This window comes from Nomascus leucogenys, chromosome 10 (genome assembly GCF_006542625.1).
Source record: "Nomascus leucogenys isolate Asia chromosome 10, Asia_NLE_v1, whole genome shotgun sequence".
NCBI lineage: Eukaryota > Metazoa > Chordata > Mammalia > Primates > Hylobatidae > Nomascus > Nomascus leucogenys.
In genome coordinates this window covers 97,553,302-97,575,741 of record NC_044390.1, presented here as the reverse complement: position 1 = coordinate 97,575,741, position 22,440 = coordinate 97,553,302, and the positions used below count along the sequence as shown (strand labels likewise).

Below are 22,440 nucleotides of genomic sequence, written 5' to 3'. Positions count from 1 at the left end.
GTCCTGGAAGGCGGCTGCCAAGAAACCACATTTGAGCTGTGAAACCTGAAGGGCGGAGGAAAACAAGATGGTTTCCGTTCTTCCCAGGGGAAAACAGAATGCACGTGTCTCCACGCTCTCTCTCTCCCTCCCGCGAAGGGCCACACAGAGCCCGGCTCCATGCGACAAGAAACGCACGGCTTCTGCTCTGGGAAGCCCACTGAGTCTCGGGCCCAGAGATTCTCCTGGGGGCTGCTTGCGCGGGCACTGTGCCCATGAAGCTCCAGACTCCCGGAAGGAAAGCAGGTGTTGAGTGTGAGCTGTGTGGTGTGCACAAGCCAGGCCTGCCTTTATCAGTCAGGGGACGTTTCCGTCCAGTGTAGGGGACATTTCAGAAGCTGAGTTCCAGACACCACCCAGTGACCCACCTTGCAAGCTGGCCCTTCTGAAAACAGCAGTCCCAGGCCTGCCTGGTGAGCCCGAGGCTCACAGCATGTGAATGTGGAACCCGCTGCAAAGCTCCCGGGTCAGGGAGGCGGGAACAGGGATTGGCCAGCGTGGAAAAAGGAATCTGATTAACCACGGTGGAAAATGCACACTGCGTAAAACCAGAAAAACAAAGCAGTACCGCGCCTTTACTAAGCCAGGGCTGCCTGGCAGAGAAGAAGGTTTGCACCACAGCTTCTGTTTAATAACCATCTGGAAGATGCACCTTCCTAATGAACCCAGCTCATTTAATCAGTTTCCTCACCCACCAGGGGCCCCCTGGCATGGCCCATGCCCGTCTCCCCTGGTATTGCCCTGGCACTCTCCTCACAGTGCATGTAGCTTATGGCGGCAGCGGACACCAGCGCCGACAGAGAGCTGCCCTGCACCACCCCGATCCCACCAGGACACTCCTCCCTGCAGGCAGCCAAGGCCCCTCTTCCAGGCCTCTGCTTAGGGTCTGCTCTTGTTTTATTCTTTCTTCCCCCACTCTCTGAATGCGTTTACTTATTTTTGTGCATTTTCCTCCTCTGTGTTTACTTATTTTTCTACATTTTTTTCCAACTTTGAGGTATAGTGGATAATTAGAAATCATAGGTATTTAAGGTGTACAACTTGATCCGATGTAACATAAATCAATTGTGAAATAATCACCACAGCCAAGCTAATTAACATACCACGTCCTATCCACGTCCTTACGTGGTTACCTTTTCTTTTCATGGTGAAAACCCTTAAGATGAGCCTCCTTGGCAAACTTCAAGTCTATAATCCAGCATTCTTTTTTTTTTTTTTTTTTGCAATGGAATCTTGCTCTGTTGCCCAGGCTGGAGTGCAATGGTGTGATCTCGGCTCACTACAACCCCCTGCCTCCCAGGTTCAAGCGATTCTCCTGCCTCAGCCTCCCAAGTAGCTGGAATTACAGGCGCCCGCCACCACGCCTGGCTAATTTTTGTATTTTTAGTAGAGAGAGGGTTTCACCATGTTGGCCAGGCTGGTCTTAAACTCCTGACCTCAGGTGGTCCACCTGCCTCGGCCTCCCAAAGTGCTGGGATTACAGGCGTGAGCCACCGCCCTGACCTACAATCCAGCATTTTAGCTGTATTCATGTTTCTGTGCAGGAGATCCCCAGAGTGTATTCATCTTGTGCCCTTCAACCAACAGCCCCCGGCCCGGCCCCTGGTAACCACTATTCTGTTCTCTGCTTCTGTGAGTTGGCCTTGTTGAGGTTTCGCATGTGAGTGGGGGCCGTCCGTGCCATGTTTGTCTCTCTGTGCCTGGGTTATTCCACGTAGCAGAGAGTCCTCCAGGTGCATCGTGTTGTCACAAAGGGCCAGGTATCCTCCTTTCCTGAGGCAGGATAACATCCCATCGTGTTCATATCCGTATTTTTTACCTGTTTATCTGCCGCAGATCTTCTTCCCACACTGACCTGAGAGAGAGGATGGTGGAAGGTGCAGGGCTGGCCGCAAGACAGAGAAGGGGTCCCGGGTGGATGTGCTGCCACCCGCCACTCACCTGCGCTTTCACCCAGGGCTCCTCTGGCCCGTGGCTGAGGCAGGCCACAAAGGGACTTGCGCCCTGTATGGGGAGGCAGCTGTGACACAGAGTGAGGCTCTACAGTCAGTATGTGAGGCAGGCGTTGCCCATGGACCACACTGTCCCTGGCAACCTCCTAGGGAGGACTGTGTTGGGGAGAGGCGTGGCCTCTCCTATCCCTGGCACAGCCAGTTTTCCCTCCAGTGTGGGAGCTGGGTTTTTTGAATCAACATTTTTTTGAGCCATATTTTTCTCGAACATACGTATTTTGAAGCATTCCCATCATGACGGAGTGCGGTGTTTGCATCTCGACGGGCCCGCGGGAACCAGCCCCACTTGAAGGCGCTGCATATTTTGTTTCTAATCTCACCTTGTCTTCTCAGGCACAATGGCAGGTAAAAGCTGCCACGGGGATTATGTTATTTTTCCCTAGGGAGTTGGGTTTGGATAAATTAAGTGTGAATACAAGGTGACTGCTCTATTCATATCACCTTCATCAGCTGTGCCGTCCCCTGCTGTTCACCGTGGCAGCGGTGTCAGGCAGGAAGGGCTGAGTTCTGCTGCAGTCACACACAGCCCCCCAGGTCTCAGAACACCGGAGGACAGTGTTTCCTCTCTGGAAAGTTCCCTGGCCACTGTGTGGGGAGGAAAAGTGGCTTTTGCCCACAAGTGGAGCCTGCCACTCCCCTCAAGGTTCACTGGCCCGGGTGACTCTTGTGGCTGGGAGCAGAGGAGAGGCAGCAATGCCAGTCGGAAGTGGAAGAGCCTGCGGCAGGCTCTGCTCTCGGCTAGTCGGAAGTGGAGGAGCCTGCGGCAGGCTCCGATCTCAGCTGGGTTTCCGAGGCTTCTGGGAGCTGAATCGTTCGATATTCACTTTGCACCTGCTGCACGCCGAGCCATGTTATAGTGAATACAACAAGGTCCTGCCCTCCAGGATCGGATGTTCTCACAGGGGACCCCAGGGCAGGGCTACCCCAGCTCCAGTTCCCTGCCATGGTGGTGGCGCTGTCCTGCTGTTCACTCCAGCCTGGAGTTGTGGGGCCTGCCAGGGGCGGCTCCTAGGGCAGCCATTATTGGAACATTCCTCATGGTTTTTTAAATCATTTTATACTTCCTGATTTGGACTCAGCAATTCATATTCATCAGTGAGGTGACTGTCATGATGTGACAGTTACAGAGGGACCAAGGACCCCAAGGAGGAGGTGTCATCATTCCTAGCACCGGAGAGCTTGGGAAGGAAGCAGCCTCATTGTGTTTCACACCCGGATCCTGGTTAAAGTGCCACGCTGTCGTCTGACACCCAGGCCAGCATTAGCCACGGTGCTCAATGCTCCCTTCCAGGCGACCAGGACAGGGCTCAGCAGCCCCTGAGACCCCAGGAGGATAGGACGGGATGAGAACTATTTCAGTCCTTGCAAATCTCTTGTCAAGAGTATTTTTTTAGTCACAAACCCACCCCTTTGGCCAGTTAGGACTCAGGGTCATAAGTGACAGCAAAGCCAACCTAAACTGGTGTGAGCAAAAAGGAGTCTGTCTGTCACCTGGAGTAGATGAAGAGCCAGGACGTGGCTTCAGGGACATCTTGAACCAGGGGCTGCAAGCCCATTGCCGGGATCCACTTTCTCAGTCTCGCTGTGAGCAGGTGCCATCCTCACGGGAGCGCTCCTCTTGCATGTGCAGGAGGTTTGCGGCCTCCCTGAGCTTCACAGCTGCTCAATTTTAAGCCAAGGAAAGGAGCAGCCTGTTTGCTGTCAACTCTCCTTTAGTTCCCTCTGCCTGAGCCCATCCTCGTCCTCAGCTCCCAAACAAGCATTACTGCCAGGGTGGCTCTGCCAGCTGGACGGGCCCAGAGCTGAGGGTGGCGTCATGCCAGCCTACGTAGATGGCGAGCAGGAGACGGGTGGACCCCAAAATGAAAATCAGCGGCTGTTGTCAAAGAGGGGAAAGGCACCCTGGGTAGGCACATGACCAATGCGCTTTGACAATGTTATTTGTATATTTGTTTCAACTTGTTTTAATGTTCGTGGCCAGGTCAGGAGAGCGCTATTGGAGGCGGCTCTGCGATTGGTGAATATATCCGGCCCCTTCCGCAGCCCGGTGACAGGCGGGAGCCTCTGTCCACCAAGCCCACCTTCCTGTCAAGATCCGGTAGCCCAAGATGCAGATCTGAGTCAGACGTGAGTCCCGTCCCGCAGGGGCCGCCGGGCCTGCCTGTGCCGTGTGTGTCTGGTGTGGACATTGGCCAGTCTGTCCTGTTTTTCCTTCCCCATCCTCCTCCCTCTCTTCCTTCTGGTTGGTTCTTCCGTTTGCCCCTGTTAATTCCCTGGCCCTACTATGTGCTGGGATGTGGGGGCCCCTCTGTGAACACAGGTGAGGTCCCTGTTCTAAGGGGGAGCAGAGGAGAACACTGGCAAGGCAGCGTTTAGAAAAGCAAATCCCGTCGAGGGGTGCGAGGATGACGCAGCGAGGCCGTTGACGCAGAGCTGGCCGGGAGGGGCCTATGGAGGCTGGGGAGAGGTCCTGCGCATCTTGTCATGTGGCACTGATGGGAAGGGGCTGGTGTGGCTGGAGAGGGGGCGCGGGCAGGGACGAGCTGAGGCCAGGACAGAGGACAGCGCTTGGCTTTTTGTCTGAGTCCGAGGTGAAGCCATTGAAAGTTGTTAAGGCAGGGGGTGATGTGGTCTAATTCCTGCTTAAAGACTGTTCCAGCTTGTGTGGGGAATGCGCTAGGGGGAGCAAGAGGGGGATCACTGGGGAGGTCGTGCACATACTGCTCAATTTCACCCCCACCCCTATGAGAAAAGGCCACGCCGCTGACTCCCGGGATTGCTGGGGGAGACACTGGGCGGAGTGCCCACGCTCCACAAACTCCGAGACAGGAAGAGAGGGTGGGGGCTGAGGGGACATGGCGGCTCCCACCACCTCCCCATGTTGTCCTCCTGAGGCACTGGGCATGTCACACGGTAGTGGGGGGCCTCTTCCATAGATTGAGCCCCTGGAGGACCAAGTGCCCAAAGCAGCATGCACCTCTGTGTCTTCCACAGACGCCCCAGGGCCTGGCGCCCCGAGTGTCTCACACCCCGAATTCTTCTGGGAGAAGGCCCTGTCTTCGAGCCTTACCTTCCTGTTTGGGGACTGGGTTCTCTACAAACACAGAGGGGGCCTATGTGATAAGGGGTCCACACCGAGGGACCACCTTCCTTTCCAAGCTCGTATGTGGGGGTGTGGGTGGCAGTGCCTCCCGGGAGTGCCACAGTCTCAGGCCATCCCTCCTGGGGCCCAGGAAGCTGCGAGGAGCTTTCCCGTGTGCCACAGGAATGGGGTGGGACACCTCCAGCTTCAATAACCCGCACACCCATTGCCTTTTTCACAGATGGAGAATGAACGGAATTCCAATACCTCCAAGCAGAGATACTCGGGGAAGGTTCACCTCTGTGTTGCCCGCTATAGGTAAGTGCGGCCCCTCCGCATCCACCCAGCCCCTGTGAGTGGGGCAGATGAGATGTTGGATCTGGGAACACTCTGGGGGCTGAGAAGTTCCCTTCTCCCAGGGCACGAGGAGAAGGTGGGATTTCAGCCTGGTCTGGAGGCTGAGCAGGGTTCGGTGGAGAGAATTTGGGTAGCATGCAAGTCTCCCAGGGCTGCTATGACAGCAGGTCACAAACCTGGTGGCCTAAAACTACAGGTTTCTCCTCTCCCAACTCTGGAGGCAGAAGTCTGAGATGGGAGTATCGGCAGGGTCTCGCCCTCTGAGGGCTCCAAGGAGGGGTCCTTCTTGCCTCTTCTGGCTGCCGGGAGCCCAGGCGGCCCTGGTTTGTAGCTGCGTGGCTGCAGTCTCTGCCTCCATCCTCCATCCTGCCTGGCCGCCTCGCCCTCCCTGTCTTTGTGTGTTCTCCCCTCTTCCTTTAAGGATACCTGTCCCTGGGTTGGAATGTGCCCCGCTGCAGTGTGACCTCACTCCGTCACATTTGCAAGGACTGTCTCCAAATAAGGTCCCATTCACAGGTGCTGGGGTTTGGCCATGACTGCGTCTTTCCAGGGGACATCCCACCACCGAGAGTGAGAGGGAACGTGTCCAGAGCCCCGATCCCCCACCAGCGAGAGTGAAAGAGGGGTGTGTCCGGCCCCCTGCTCTCCTGCTTCCTCACCCTCTGCTGGGCGCTGCAGGCTGCATCTCGCTGCGATGACAGCCGCTAAGTGGGCTTCCCTTGCAGGGGCCTTCAGTGTTTGTGCTCGCTGAGGAGTCATGAGAGCCAGTTTTGTCCCGCACACCTCTCAGGTCCTCCACGGGAGCCTCCACAGAGGCGGACGTGGACGAGGATGAGAGGTCCCCCAGGACTGCACTACCTGATCGTAAGGAAAGCAAGCTGCAGCCAACTCTGCCCACAGGTGGACATTTGGGAATTCATCAGCCAGGGGCAGCAGGCCCAAGACACAGCAGTTCACCCCCATTTCTTCGCACTCGTGAAGACCCAGCCTTTTGTCTCACAGATGCTCCAACAGCTCTGAGTGCAGGCTTGGCCTGAGGCTGACCTGACGGTATTTCAGAGGCAGATATCCCTGCCCTTCAGCTGGCATCGGGCAGCCAGAGTCCCCTGTGATCTGTTTAGGGACCAGGCTTCAGTGTAGATGCCACCCTCACTAGATCCTTAAACTCTGTTCATGCAAAGGAGGTGACTCTCGATTTAAGCCAGTCCATACTCCTTGAATACCTTTTGCTTTCTCCAGCAAGAGCTGTTTCTAACACCATTAAGAGGATCAGCGGATCACATTCCGCTCGTTGGTAACACACCAATTCCACCAATGCAAACTCATTTCCAAGGTTCAGGTAGCAGAAGCACTGGGGTAGCTGCCCCTGGGCTGTGGGCTCCCCAGTTAGAATCCAGCCCAGGCAGATGTGAATGCTGGCTGCACCCGGATGGGGGCAGGCCCACCATCCACTCATCTGTCACCGTGCTGGAGGACAGCATCACGGCGCTGAGAGGCTATTGGATGCAGACGCACAGGGCCACAGTTGGCGGGGCCAGGATGAAGACCCAGTCCCACCCCTGGCTCCCTCAGTCCCGTTCTTGCTGTGTGTAGAGCAGGCCCAGGCACAGCCATTCATGGAAGCCTCAATGTCTGCACAGGGGCAGTGCTGGTCTGGTGTCCTCTGAGCCTGGCACATGCTGAGGTGGCTTCCCAGCCAAGCAGGGGCCTGGCACGCCACAGACGCCTTCCTTCCCAATCACAAGCCTGGTCCAGCGAGGCTGCCACATGCGACCTATGATGGCCAACCTCAGAGGGCCACTGGGCTCACATTCCTGCCACTTCTATGGAGAGGGCATGGCTTATTCCAGGGGAGCTGTTCTAGGGCTAATGTCCCCCGAGGACTGACGCATGGCTGGTGCGGCCCCAGAAGCAGGGGGCGTGACGAGCCAGCACATCCGCCTCTCCCGTGGCCATCACCAGCCACAGCCCATGCACATTCTCCTTATCTCACTCTTTCAGTGGTATTCCTATTTTACTGGTGATGGATTTATGCCTTTTTTTTTTTTTAACCACCTACCCTCCCTGAAACCAAGTCAAATTGTGAGGGGCATATAGTGCCGGTCCCGGAGGGAGCTGTTTCTGAGTTTTCTGAAAGCCCTCAGAGCCCCTGAGAGATGGCTTTGCAGGTAGATGTAGGGAGGGGGTTGTGTTTTCTGCCCCGGGTCTAATCAGTGTCTCCTCTTGCTGTCATTATTCAGCAACCTGCTTAGACATTTCTGCAAACTGAAAGCCTCTTGCTCACCTGGATGCTCACTCTGGGTGCCGAGCGGCCTCTCCCCGCCCTCCATGCAGGGGCTGTCTCTGTGTCCATGTCTCCTCCCTTCCATCTGGTGCAGCCTCCGCCGCAGGAAACGCCTGGCTGAGGGCTCCTGGGGCCTTCCCACCCAAGGTCCAGGGTGAGGCTGACACATTCATCACCATCCTTCCTTTCGCCAGCTGTCGGAGAGATGGTCCTCACTGCACAGTTCACCGATTTGCAGTGTGCCGCCCAGGGCCACATGTGGGGGGGGCTCCCATCGCCCCCCAAGAACCCATTCCCAGCAGTGATCACCCGTCCCTCCTCCCCCGCCTCCAACGCTGAGTGACCCCTAACCTACTTCCGTCTCTATTGAGTCCCCATTCCCAACGTGTCCCATGGCTGCATCCATGCAATACATGGCAGCGTCTGTCCTGAGCATCCACGAGGTTGGGTGGCCTCCAGGGCCCACACGCAGGAGCACCCACGAGGTTGTCACGACAGTCGTAGGATCTCCCACTTCTTCTCCGTGCCCTCACCAGCCGGGGACCTTCTTCCACCCTTCTCGGCGTGCATCTTCCCTCTTGGCCTCTGAGGCTTCCCTCTTGAGCTCTCAGGGTGCGTCTTCCCTACCTGCTCCCTGGGGAAGCTTCTCTTCCTGAGTGTCAGGTGTGGGCACTCCTGAAGGCGTAGCCTGGGGGCTCCTGTTCCTCTCGCTCCCTCCTCCTCCTCTGAGAACACTCTGCCAGCTTCTGTGTCTCGGCCATCTACACATCCAGACCCCCTGCAGATCCCCCTGAAGACCCCTCTCAGTGACTTGTGTCCCCTCCTGCTCACCCTGAGGCCAGAAAGCCGAGGGTCCTCCTGCACCTCAGTCCCTCCTCCCTGCACCCAGGCAACCCGCATTTCCACAGCCTCCTAAGTCGCTTCCCGACCAAATTCCTTTGCTGGAACTCCTCCACCAAGCTCCATCCACACAGCGCCCAAGAGGTGTCTTTGTAAAATGCAAACATGATCCTGTCACTCCCTGGCTTCAAACTCTTTCATGACATCCCACAGCTTGTGAGATCAGGTTAAAACCAGTCTGGTCCCTGCCAACCTCATCTCTCTCCTCCCTGCCTGTGGGCCTTGGCACACACTGTTCCTTCTTCCAGAACTCTTGTCCCGTTCCACCGCTGAGCTTTGTGTAAGAGGTTGACCCCTGTCAGTTCCTGGTGCACAGCCCTCTGGGCTGACCTGCTGGGTGCTGTCAGGCTCTTGGATTGGGTTCCTGGACCTCTGCACCCTGACCATGAGGGGCCACGTAACCTGGTATGGTTAAAGCTGTGCCAGGACGGGTCAGGAGGTCTCAGCTCTGGTTCCCCTTCCACCACTTCATAGGCTTGTGACTTTGGGCATGTTGCCTGACCTCACTTAGCCATTGAGACTGAGGACCTTATCTTCTCTCTTTTCCTAAGATTTAATGGCCATCAAATAAAACGTGTGTAAAAATGTTTGTAAACTGCATAGTGCCACTGATGCACAAATCATTTCTATATCATAATTATAATATTACAGTGCCTGGGTCTCTTCTCCAACTCTAATGTTATTTTCATTTTTTAATGAGTTCTTCACTGTTATTTTAATTTGCCTTTTATTTAGAAAATCCCCAATTCATCTGAATTTGTTTCATGTGTTTGATTTTCCAAGTTGGACACAGCTTTGAAAATTATTAATCCCAATATGTTGAGGACTGGAGAATATGGATACTCTTATATTCCTGGGGGTGTGGTGGGGGAGGGTAAAATCATGCATCTGTTTTTCTGAGCATTTTGACTGTCCATACCCAAGACCTTAAAAATGTAGGTGCCTTTGACCAAACAAATATATTTCCTAGGATTTATCATTAGGAAGAAATTGTGGAAGTGTGCAAAAATATGTTTATAAGAATATATAATACAATACTAATTATATTAGCCAAAAGTTAGAAGAAACCTCAATGCCCAACATTAGGAAACTGGTTAAATAAAGTATGTTAATATGTTCAGTGGAATACTCTACACCCATTAAAAAGAATATGATGATAATATTTCATGAGGTAGAAGTATAGGATGCTATCTTGCAAGGTGAAAGAATAAGAAGATTGCTAAATAGTGTATATGATTCTGTTTTCACTAAATTATATTATTGAAAGATTATAGCGTTAATTTTCTTCACATTTGCTTGTTAATTTGGAGATGTATAGTTACGGCAGAAGAGATAAGTGTGAATAGAATGTCAGAATCATAAACCTGTTATCTGATGCAAATAGTTCTGAGCACATAACTTCATTTCAGAATTGCATTTTTACTTTAAATCTGTGTGTGTGAGCTGGCAGTGGCCTGACTTTCCAGTGTACGGAGAACTCATCAGCCCCAAACGATCATGTGGGTTTGTAATTCCCTAGGAGTGGGAGAGAAGCCATGTGCCCGTCTGTCGTTCTGCAGGGACAGGGGTGCGGGCTGTGTCCTCCAGAGCCTCTAACGAAGGAACTGTGTTTTCTCTGCAGTTACAACCCCTTCGATGGACCGAACGAGAACCCCGAAGCTGAGCTGCCCCTCACGGCGGGAAAATACCTCTACGTCTATGGAGACATGGATGAGGATGGGTTCTATGAAGGTCTCTGTTGGAACATGGCTGTGGCGGACGTAGGCTGGGCCGGTCCACCCCGCAGACCACCTCATCCAGGGGCCTGATAGATGGGCAGGGCTCCCAACATCCTCCAGCTGCCCAGCCCTCCGCTCTGACCCTTCCCCACTCTGACCTTTCCCCACTCCATAGTTACCAGGTTTCTCCCCTTTGATGACTGGAAAGAAACTTGAGTGGGGTTTCCAGTGTTCAGCTCCAAGCTGACCTCTGACACATGGTAGATGTTTTCCACTAATCTCTGCAGAGCTTTCGGCAGCTATTTGCAGACACACGGGGCTGACAGACCCTCTGCTTCCAAAAAGGTCTCTCCTGCTCTTGTCTTTCAGCATCCTTGGGGTCTCCCAGAGGCACCCTCTCTGGCAGAGCTTCGTTCTGCTCCAGGTGACCTCACGGGAAGGTGGCTCTTGGCACCTGCGGAAGGCCATCCATCTCCTTGACTTTGAGGCACTGTTGTCAACTTAGGGGGTGGCCCCAGGTCACCCCTGCTCATTCCCTCGAGGTCTCCTCTACAAATTTGAAATCATCTGAAACGCCTCGCCTTTTGTTGCCTTTTTAGCTTGAGAATAAACATGTCACAGCACCAGCAGCCCATAAATCAACATTCTAAAGGATTTGATTCCCTAATTCCCTCCATGTTTCAACTGCCCTGGACTAATAGCGTGGCCTTGGTTTCCTCCTCTTCCCCCTGAGCAGAAGGGATCTTGCTTGCTAAGCTAGCAGGTTTCTCTTTCGTGACCTCATGCTGTTTTCTCGGAGCTGATGGAAGCCCCGGCTGCTTTTCCTGGGTGTTTACTTGGGGTGAGGTCGGGTCACCTCTAGAGGTGCCCACGTGCAGGAGCCCAACAAGTGAGCTGCCTCGCTCACCACTCACTCACCAGCTCTTCTTGGCTCTGGATGGTCCAGCCAAGAACTCTCACCATAGTTGGTAGCAAAGCAGTTTGAATTCTTCCCATAAGTCCACATTATCATCGTTGATTTTCACATAAGCACAGAAATATGTGCCCAAGGCAGCTGCCAGAAAACCTGTGTGGAAATCTCTGGAACTTTCTCACCACACATGGAGCCCACAGAAGCGTTCCAGGAGCCTCTTTGCAGGCAGGGATCAAAACTCAGGGCTCCATTGTCTGTGTGACAGCAGGAAACTTCCTTCACCTCGCTGTGCCTCAGCTTTCTCTGCTATGGAATGGAGACAGTAATAGTACTCACCTCATAGAGGGTCTGTGAGGATAAATGAGGTAATAGATATGAAGGTCTTAGGATAGAGCTTAGCACATAGTAATTGTTCAATAAATAGTAGCTATCACCATCACCACCACCATTATAATCATCTTCATAACCATCACCACCACCATCACCACCACCATCATCGTCATCACCACCATCTCCTCCTGTGCCAAACTAAGGATTTTTAAATAGTGTATCCTCAGTGCAAAGGATTGGCTCCTGCAGACCTGCACCCTAGGTGGAGGTTTGGAACAGAATCCAAGTCCTTCTTATTTATTTTATTAGCATCCAGGACTAATTTAATGGTTGACATGTCTTCACCTGGGCCACAACACATCACGTGCTCCCCTGAGGCAGGGGGTCTTTTGGGCACAGAATCCAGTGCTCAGCATTTCCCAGCCCCTCTCTGTGGGTCTGTGGGTACCTTGTGATTAATTGGTGGAAACGGTCCATTCTGGGTCTGTGCTGGAAGATTACCCAAACTGCCTCATCTTTGAAGCTCTGAATGCTTCTCCATTTTCTGGCCATCTGCTGTTAGCAGCCTCGTGAGCCCTACTAATGAAGAAAGCACATAGAAGTTAGACTTTCACAAAATACGGTGGTCCCCACTACATCCACTCTTAGCCACAAGAGCTACTTTGACTTTTTTTTTTTTTTTTTTTTTTTTGCCACTCAACTTGTGGTTCTGACACCAAATTGATAGTTCTGTTTCACATCAAATTGGACACATTGTGGATTCATTAAGATGTGCCCAGTGCTTTTCAAGGGGGACAGGAAATCACCTTTTAATTCTTACACTCAATCAAAAATCATAGCAAGATGTTTATTTTCTTAATCTTCAAAGGCACTGATTTGACTGACTTGTCCTTCTAACAAATCTCTCCTGTGCACTGTTGTGGGCCAGCTGTCACTAGGGCTGGGCATTCAATAGTCGTGAGGTCCCTGCAGTCCCCGAGTGTTCATGTTGGGAGGGGGTAGTCAGTGTATGTACATGGATACACAAACATAACGGTTTCAGGTTGCGATAAGTATCATGGAGAAAAGAAGACTGGGCCATGGGGACGGAGGAGCTGGCTCTTTAGATGTTGGGTGTGGAGCTGGCCCCAGCATGGACTCCTGGGAACAGTGGGGGAGCCCCAGGGCAACCCTGTTGCTCTGCCTTACGGTCCTGATGGGGGAGGTGGGAGTCCGCTGGGGGCCTCGGGGCCCCTGCTGTGTTGGCTGGGTGATAACTCTGTCCTTGTACCCAACAGGAGAGCTCCTCGATGGCCAGAGGGGTCTGGTGCCCTCCAACTTCGTGGACTTTGTGCAGGACGAGTCGCGGTTGGCGAGCACGCTGGGGAACGAGCGGGATCAGAACTTCATCAACCATTCCGGCATTGGCCTGGAGGGAGAGCACATCCTGGACCTCCACTCCCCGACCCACGTAGATGCGGGCATCACGGACAACAGTGCTGGGACCCTGGATGTGAACATCGACGACATCGGAGAAGACATCGTGCCTTACCCTAGAAAAATCACCCTCATCAAACAACTCGCCAAAAGTGTTATTGTGGGCTGGGAGCCCCCAGCGGTGCCACCAGGATGGGGAACGGTGAGCAGCTACAACGTCCTGGTGGACAAGGAGACGCGCATGAACCTCACTCTGGGGAGCAGAACTAAAGCCCTCATCGAGAAGCTCAACATGGCTGCCTGCACCTACCGCATCTCCGTGCAGTGTGTCACCAGCAGGGGCAGCTCGGATGAGCTGCAGTGCACGCTGCTGGTGGGCAAGGACGTGGTGGTGGCCCCCTCCCACCTGCGGGTGGACAACATCACACAGATCTCCGCCCAGCTCTCCTGGCTGCCCACCAACAGCAACTACAGCCATGTCATCTTCCTCAACGAGGAGGAGTTTGACATCGTCAAGGCCGCCAGGTACAAGTACCAGTTCTTCAATCTCAGGCCCAACATGGCCTATAAGGTGAAGGTTCTGGCCAAACCCCACCAGATGCCGTGGCAGCTCCCGCTGGAGCAAAGGGAGAAGAAGGAGGCCTTTGTGGAGTTCTCCACGTTGCCTGCAGGTGAGCCCTGTGTCCTTCCACGGGTCCCCCAGGGCAAGAACGCCAGGATGTCACCCTGCTCATGGGGAGGGAAAGTGGGGCAGGCAGAAGCAGGAATCCCCATCCTGACAGCATGACCCTGGAAAATCCCTTAGGTCACCCGAGAAGCACAGAACGTGTGTGCGTGTGCGCAAGAGTCCTTGGACCATGTCAGGGACCATGTTGGCAGTTTTTCTTTGAACACTTGCATCAGCAAGAGGCTCATCCTACAAAAGACAGGAGGGAAGTGAGTCCCCCCAGGGGACGTGGTTATGTCTTCCGTGTCACATGCACCTCTGGACACATACTCATTGAGTTGGATAGTGCCTGGAAGTGCTTACACGCCTCTCTGAATCATTCCTTCTTTCTCGTCCTTGGAAATTATTATTATTATTATTTGAGATGGAGTCTCGCTATGTCACCCAGGTTGGAGTGCAGTGGTGCAATCTCAGCTCACTGCAACCTCTGCCTCCCGATTTCAAGCGATTCTCCTGCCTCAGCCTCCTGAGTAGCTGGGATTATAGGCACCCGCTACCACGCTCAGCTAATTTTTATATTTTTAGTAGAGACAGTGTTTCACCATGTTGGTCAGGCTCGTCTCAAACTCCTGACCTCGTGATCTGCCTGCCTCAGCCTCTCAAAGTGTTGGGATTACAGGCGCGAGCCACTAAGCACACATACGTGGCTTGTATAAAAGATGTGGTTTCATCACAGAAGCTATTTCCACTGCGATGTAAACTCCAGTGTTCTTTTCTGCTCTCTCCGCTCAAACGGGGAGTGTGATGTGCCCCCTTCCTTTCCTGGGGAGATGGTAGGGAGGTGGGGTGAGTGTGGACACCTCCTTCATCTTCTCGCTCTCTAACTCGCCAGGGTCCCAGTGCTGCTGAGTTACTGGGCAGCCAGCACCCCAACCTCCAGAGGCCTCCACTGCCCACTCTGGTATTCATGAAACCTTTGGTCAGCTAGAGCCTGACCCAGCAGTAGTGTCAGGAGTAGGTGGGACAGATGCTGCCTGAGGGGGGACAGCACGTCCAGGTAGCAGCTAGCGTAGGCAGGGTCAGTTCATCTGTGTTACACGACGACATTTTATTTCCTCCCCAACTGCCCGGCATTGATCAAGAATGCTGGGATAATGAGGCCACCCGCTTTTCACTGACGCCTCCCGCGATGCCTTCCGATGAGTGCTGGGGGTGAAGAAAGAGAAACACCAGACACGGACACTCCGTGGGGAGTTAGGAGGTGAAGGGCACATCTCTCTGGGCCTTCAGGAAAGGCTCCCCTGGACGCTAACTTTGAGATGGAGAGAGTCAGGTAGAGGAGGGGCCCCAGGCTCACCCCAGTGACTGGGAATGAGGTCTCAGAGTGGGAAGTAAACCGGAGGGACATGTCTGTGTTGGAGGAAGAGGGTGTAGTTGGGACAATCACATGTAGGTCGGCATTTCTCAGAATTCATGCTCCAACCACACCCCATGTATCATCCCCCGATGGTCTTGGGTATGGCCAGGGTTAGCCATGCCCGGGGATGGTGGTGCAGGTATGGCCAGGGTTGGCCATGCCCGGGGATGGTGGTGCAGGTATGGCCAGGGTTAGCCATGCCCGGGGATGGTGGTGCAGGTATGGCCAGGGTTGGCCATGCCCGGGGATGGTGGTGCAAGGTTGGTGTTCTTCAGAGTAACACAGCTGGTGGGAGATACGGATGTGCTTATACTCACACACACCCCACATACACACACATCCCCATAGACCCACATACACGAATACATATACACACACCCACAGACACCCCCATAGACTCACATAGACAGATATACATACACATACCCATATACACACACACAGACACCCCCACAGACCCACATACACAAATACACATACACACACCCACAGACACCCCCAACACCCCTACAGACCCACATACACAAAAACACATACACCCCACACACACAAACACATACGCCCCCCACACACACACCCACAGACACCCCCACAGACCCACATACACAAAAACACACCCCCACACACATACCCCCACAGACCCACATACACAAAAACACACCCCCACACACATACCCCCACAGACTCACATACACAAATACATATACACACACCCATGGACACCCCCACTGACACCCCTACAGACCCACATACACCCACACACACCCACCCACAGACACGCACACATATATACACACACACACAAATACATACACACTTATACATACACACACACCCACACATACACACCCACATACACATATACCCGTATACACATATATACATACACATGTGTCCACATACACACACCCACACACATACACATGCCCACACATCTACACACATACATACACACATCTATACACACCCACACACACACCCACATATACATACATACACACATGCACACACGTACATACACACACACATACACATGTACATATACATCTACATACACACCCACATATACACATATATGCACACATTACACACATACACCCATACATACACATTTACACACACATACACACATGTACACACGCAGAAATGGATTCTCAGGTTCGACGATGTCATCAGACCTGCTCTCTTCATCTTTCAGTTTTGCTCAATTTCGTGGGGTGGTAAGATGGGGAATATGAGGTCCAGCCAGAGGGTAGAGGGAGAGAAAAGAGAGAAGAAAAGGTGAGAGGACAAGGGGTGGGCAGGGGAATGGGGGGATTGCCTTCTGCCGAGATCTCTCTTCCATTTGATCTGCCAAACGCCGGCATCTCGTTGGCCCCTCTCTGAGCTAATCGTGTGGCTGCCTGGCCAGGCCTGAGACCCCTGGACAGAGGTAGCTCTGCCGGGTCACAGAGACTGAGGACAGGTAAGGAGATGGTTCCACAGACAGTTTAGGTTTGCATTTCCCAGAAGATGGGGACTAAATGCCGAATTTAAAGGAAAAGGGCAGCTGTGCATCCTGGTACCTGACTATACCCCGGCCCCACTCTCCCACCTCACCACAGTTTCTGATGTGCTTTCAACACTGTCTTCTCTTTTTCCCTGGCGACTTTACCAAATGATCTCGTTTCCAGGTGAGGTGGGCAGGGTCCAGTCACGGCTCACCTGCCAGGGCCGGGCCCTGAACGCCTCCGTTCCCTTCTGTCCCCTCCCAGGACCCCCAGCACCCCCACAAGATGTCACCGTCCAGGCTGGGGTGACCCCCGCCACCATCCGGGTCTCCTGGAGACCACCTGTGCTGACGCCCACCGGGCTGTCCAACGGCGCAAACGTCACCGGCTATGGCGTGTATGCCAAAGGGCAGAGGGTGAGTTTTCGTTGGGTGGGGGGGCCTTTGTTAGGCTCTAACGCAGCAGGGACTGGCCCGGTATTTGCTCAGTGGAGGAGGCAGGGTCTACCCTTCCAGCCCTGATCACTGGAGGCACCCTCAACCACGAAGACTCCATCAGCGTGCACTAAGCACCACCCACCCCACCCCAGGGCCCCTTCCTCATTTCCAGCACTCCCCCCACCCCCCTCCCCTCACTCATTGCCTGCCCTGCTCTGCCCCGCATTAAAAATGCAAGGGCCAGAAAGGGTATCAGAACATTCTTGATTGATGACTGCCTTATTAATTTCAACAAACTGAGTCTTAGCAAGATGATACCCATGGCTGAAGGCACGTCCCGCCTTAAAATACTGCTGGGTCTTCACATTAACAGGTGACCAGGCCTTGACTCCAAGAAATGGGTATATCCCTGGTGCCTGGTGTAGGGAACCAAGGACACCAGCCCCCTATCCCTGCCTGGGGTGAAGTAGAAGCGTCTGCCCTCAGGGAGGGCTTGGGAAAGCAGCTGCTACTCACCGTCCCCAGCTCCACCCTGCAGGAGCAGGGGCGACTTGGAAACAGAGGCAGTGCGTCTGCCTGAACTGCTTCCTGCAGACTCCTGTGCTCTGAGGCTGGAAGCCCCCGGCATGGGCCCTGGCCTCTCTCCCAGTAGTCAGAAGCCCACATTGGCCTCTGCCTGAGTCCCTCTCTTCTCTCCAGCTGTGGCAGTAATAAACCTGACACTCACTCCCCTCTCTGGCCCCTGCATCTACTCAGAATGGCTCCAGAGGGTGGGAGATAAACGGTTGACGTCACTGGCCTGACGGAACCCCCTACCACTGATTGGGTCCTGGGGCCTGAGGTCTGTGAACCTGCCCCGCCCCCTCCCCGCAAGACTTCCTGGAGCTTCCATACCTGGCGGGTGGTTGGCGTCGGAGGTCGCTGGGCGTGGTCCTTTGCACCGGGCATCTGGGCAGAGGACTGGCCGGCTCCCCGTGCAGGACCGCGGGGCTCATCTCGGGCAACCCGCAAGCCAGCTCTGCTTGTCCACAGGTGGCTGAAGTCATCTTCCCCACGGCAGATAGCACGGCCGTGGAGCTCGTGCGGCTGCGGAGCCTGGAGGCCAAGGGCGTGACCGTGCGGACCCTCTCCGCCCAGGGCGAGTCCGTGGACTCTGCAGTTGCTGCCGTTCCCCTCGAGCTCCTGGTGCCTCCTACCCCCCACCCGAGACCTGCACCCCAATCAAAGCCATTAGCAAGTTCTGGAGTCCCCGAAACCAAAGACGAGCACCTGGGGCCCCACGCCAGGATGGACGAGGCCTGGGAGCACAGCCGTGCACCTGGCCCTGTGCATGGGCACACGCTGGAGCCGCCCGCGGGCCCCGGAAGGCGGTCGCCCTCACCCAGCCGCATCCTGCCGCAGCCACAGGGCACCCCAGTGTCCACCACCGTCGCCAAGGCCATGGCCCGGGAGGCCGCGCAGAGGGTGGCCGAGAGCAGCAGGGTAAGGCTGGGGCACCCGCCTCGGTGGCTCCTCAGTCCCTGAGCCCTACGGGACGGGGCCCCGTAATCTCCCCAGCCCGTGGAGGGGGACCCGCATCCCAGCTTGCAGGGAGGGGGGCCATGCTCAGCCCACAGCTTTGCTGGTGGACTCTGTCATGTGCCTGATCCTGATTGAGTTAAATGGTTTTTTTTATTTACTAATATGTAGCCACATAACTAAGGAAATGGCAGGCACTTGCCTGGCGTAGAAGGCAGGCTCAGACAAATCCAGACAGGGCCTTGGTGTGTGACAGGGGGTCTGAGAGTTGTCCGGTGGAAGTTGGCCAGGACCCACTTTCCTGAACCAGCCTCTTCCTGGTTTGGCTGGCTGCAGAGTCCTAGGTTCTGTGTGTGTGTGCATGTAAATATATACACACACACGGACACGTGTCTATACATATATGGACATGCACCCATAAGATACACATATCTGTATGCATCCTCACGTATACACATCTATACCTATGTGTAGAAACGCATGTGGGCATATAGGTCCCTGCGTGCATATTTGCATGCCTGCTAACTGAACTTTCCCGGGTCCAGGAGAGAGCATTTGGATCGTGGTAGGGCACGTTCCGGAGGATACATGCAACGGGACGTGCATTTTTGAGAAATCGCCTGCAGAATAATGCCTCCCGTGCAGGGTTGGGGGAGGAGATGTGGGGCTGGGAGCCAGACAGTGTGCCCGCACCCCTACCCAGAACCCGCTCTCTTTTTCTCCCGTTGTGTTGAGCCCGTTTCCACCTGAGGCGGCAGCACAGCCCTGGTCAGGGCCCTCGGCCCTGCTGGGTCAGCCTGTGGGGTCTCACCGGGACCCTACACTGTCCTCCTGTGAGCATTCCTCTGGGCTGGGGGCCAGGCCAGGGAAACTGAGGCGGGGCACGCACCCTGAGAGGTTGGTGCTGAGCACTGTCTAGGAGGACAGAAAGGATGATGGTGACACGGGGCAGGGAGCCACCTTCTGCCCACACCGCGTCCTCCTGAGTGGACCTTCCCTGGCAGAGCCTCAGCACCTCTTGAAAAACTGGAAATCTTCTGTGAAACTTCCTAATCCATTCAACATTGGCCACTAATAAAAAATACTAAACATGCATGTGTGGCCTTTCTGTAAAGGAAACCCTTCAGAATATGTGAATTCACCATGGCTCTGATGGGCTCACAGGCAGGAGCCCAGGCCCCGAGCTTGGGAGGTGGTGCTTCTGGTGAGGCCGTGGGCAGGAGAGGGTGGCAGCTGCCCTGTGGGATGCGGCTCCACTCTTGCTCCAAGAAGGCTGTGAGGGCAGGGAAGCCTGGGGCAGGAGAGAAAGCAAATACTTCCAAGTCCTATGTTTCAGACAAATGTGAATTGATCAAAGTATTAATAAAAGCTGGGCAGAGGGGACCAATGGAGGGAATGAGGGGTCATCTGTGTATCCAAATGTTACCTCAAAGGTTAAAAAGAGGCCGGACACGGTGGCTCCTGCCTGTAATCCCAGTAGTTTGGGAGGCCGAAGCAGGCAGATCACCTGAGCTCAGGAGTTTGAGACCAGCCTGGCCAACACAGTGAAACCCCGTCTCTACTAAGAATACAAAAATTAGCCAGGCATGGTGGTGTGCGCCTGTAGTCCCAGCTACTCGGGAGGCTGAGGCAGGAGAATAGCTTGACCCTGGGAGACAGAGGTTTCAGTGAGCTATGATCACGCCACTGCACTCCAGCCTGGGCGGCAGAGTGAGACTGTCTCAAAAAAAAAAAAAAAAAAAAAAAAGATTCTGGTGGGTCTGGGGCAGCGAGAGGGCGGCAGAGCGAGGCCCAGAGCAGTGGGGGGGGTGCCTGGCCAGGCTCTGAGGGGCTGAAGGTTTGGCGAGTGCAGGTGGGGCTAAGTGTGGCTGAAGGTGGCCCTGCCTCACCCCTGTGCCTCCTTTCTCTTTCCAAGTTAGAGAAAAGGAGCGTCTTCCTAGAGAGAAGCAGCGCGGGGCAGTACGCAGCCTCGGACGAGGAGGACGCTTACGACTCTCCAGACTTCAAGAGGAGGGGCACCTCGGTGGACGACTTCCTGAAAGGCTCTGAATTCGGCAAGCAGGTGAGTGCAGGCCAGGCCCCACGCCATCCTCCTGGTAGGCACAGGCTCGGAGCAGGCCCCGTGGAGATCAAGAGACACGGGCAATTTCCCCGCTACCCTTGGGTCCCTGAGAGAGATAGAGACGCCCAGCCGGGGTCCCAAGTCATGCTAGATTTCCAAAGTTTAGGTTTCGTGATGCCCGTCACATGCCCTCATTGGGGATAATTGAAACGGTCGAAGTGCAGGGCTTCCACCCTCCCCCACTGCACCATCTCGGTATGCTGTCAGGGGGGTGGTTTTGCGGGTCCGGGTAGGGTTAGGCTCAGTTCGGGCAGGACCCGCCGTTCGCTCATTCACCTCCGTTAACTGGGCAGATGTCTGTTGGCCATCTGTGGGCTAGGGAGGCATCATGGGAGACAAAAATCACACAGTCAGTGTTCGTCCTTCAGAACAGCAAAACAGCAGAGCCGGGCTCACGAGGAAGACATTCGGCCAGTTTGGGGTTTCTGTCTAATTTCCGATCACGCATTTTCTAATGGAAGTGCCCTCGGATGCTGTAAAGAACAAAACTTGGACAACAGGAGGGACTGGAAATAACCGAGGGCCTGGGGAATGCTAAATCGTGGGAGTTCAAAGACACTGCAGATATCAGATCACACAGTATCCTCTGAACCCACTCCCACAGCAAAACAGCCCATACCCGGAGAGGGGGACTGGCATCTCTCAGGCCTGGGTTTACATCCGAGCTGGTTACAGACCACAAGTGGGCAAGCCCCCCGATTCCTCCAGCCATGATGTCATGGTCTTCATCTGGAGGATCCAAATCATTCAGAAACGGAATGTCCAACTAATCACAGCCAAGACGACAAAGATGTTTAATTACCCCACATCACAGGGAGTCTGCAGTAGAGGCTGCGAGGTGGATTTTTGGCTCTCAGTGTGTCAGGGGTCTGGGTTCCATCTCTTCCATTCTCTTGGCCTTTCTCTCGTGGTCACAAAGTGGCTGTCATAGCTCCAATAATCACACCCTCCTGTGAGAGCACCCCAAGAAGGAAAAAAGGGATGGATGGAGGCCAGACTTCCTTCCAGTCAGACTTTCCATGACATCTCGCTGAGCAGACTGAGGTCACATGGCCACTACACAGGCAGGAACTGGATTCCAATGAATGGCTTATCAGTGATGTGTCATCCAAAAACCCACCAGGAAGGCTCAGTGGTAGAAAGGAGAGCCTTATTGGTGACATCAGTTTGCAGACCAGGAAGAGAGAGGCTCTGGCGTGTGCTGAGGGTGCTCCCTCTGAAGAGGGAAGGGCAGGGTGGTTTTTGTGCCTCACAGGGTCCACATTACACAGAACCATGTGCATTCAGGTTGGGGAAAAGCTGTCCATCCATCCGAGAGGAGTCACACGCACATGCAGTGAGTAGACATATCTGTAGCATCCTCCTTCTGCACCACACATGGGGAGGGGTTTTAGTGTTAGAATGAGGTGGAATTGGCTCTTTGCATCAAAAGGTAAACCCCAGGCTCAAAGCCTAAGCTAAAATGGGCTTAGGCCTCTTTAAGCTGAAACTGGCTTAATGTCTACAGTCGCTTATCAGAAAAGAGTGTGTGTGAGGCCGGCCCTCTGCCCAGTTGGAGTTGCGTGTTCTGGGTTGTAAATGAGAGTTAGGAGGAGTCCCATAGCGCCTGTTGTTCTGGAGTTTAGTAAGAGTGTGGGTTTTCTTGCAGCGTAGGAATTTAAAGAGCAGCCATGCCAGCCAGGCCTTGACCCCTCAGCCCCAGGTACCTTTGATTTCCCTAACCTTAGGGGCCATCTCA

The 22,440-nt window shown here is 54.3% G+C and overlaps 1 protein-coding gene across 12 annotated transcripts in view; it reads left to right on the top strand.

Moving 5' to 3' along the window:
• Positions 1-22,440, top strand: part of RIMBP2 (RIMS binding protein 2) — a 322,878-nt gene that overhangs the window by 256,125 nt on the left and 44,313 nt on the right. For all 12 annotated transcript variants that reach the window (XR_004032097.1, XM_030821681.1, XM_030821685.1 and 9 more), the window contains 7 exons: positions 4,033-4,178; positions 5,375-5,451; positions 10,296-10,405; positions 12,913-13,722; positions 16,890-17,041; positions 18,095-18,544; positions 20,496-20,642. Coding sequence is in view for 11 of the 12 variants with exons in the window: in XM_030821681.1 (XP_030677541.1) it covers positions 4,033-4,178; positions 5,375-5,451; positions 10,296-10,405; positions 12,913-13,722; positions 16,890-17,041; positions 18,095-18,544; positions 20,496-20,642 (1,892 nt within the window). In the remaining variant the exon portion in view is untranslated. The remainder of the gene's footprint in view (positions 1-4,032; positions 4,179-5,374; positions 5,452-10,295; positions 10,406-12,912; positions 13,723-16,889; positions 17,042-18,094; positions 18,545-20,495; positions 20,643-22,440) is intronic.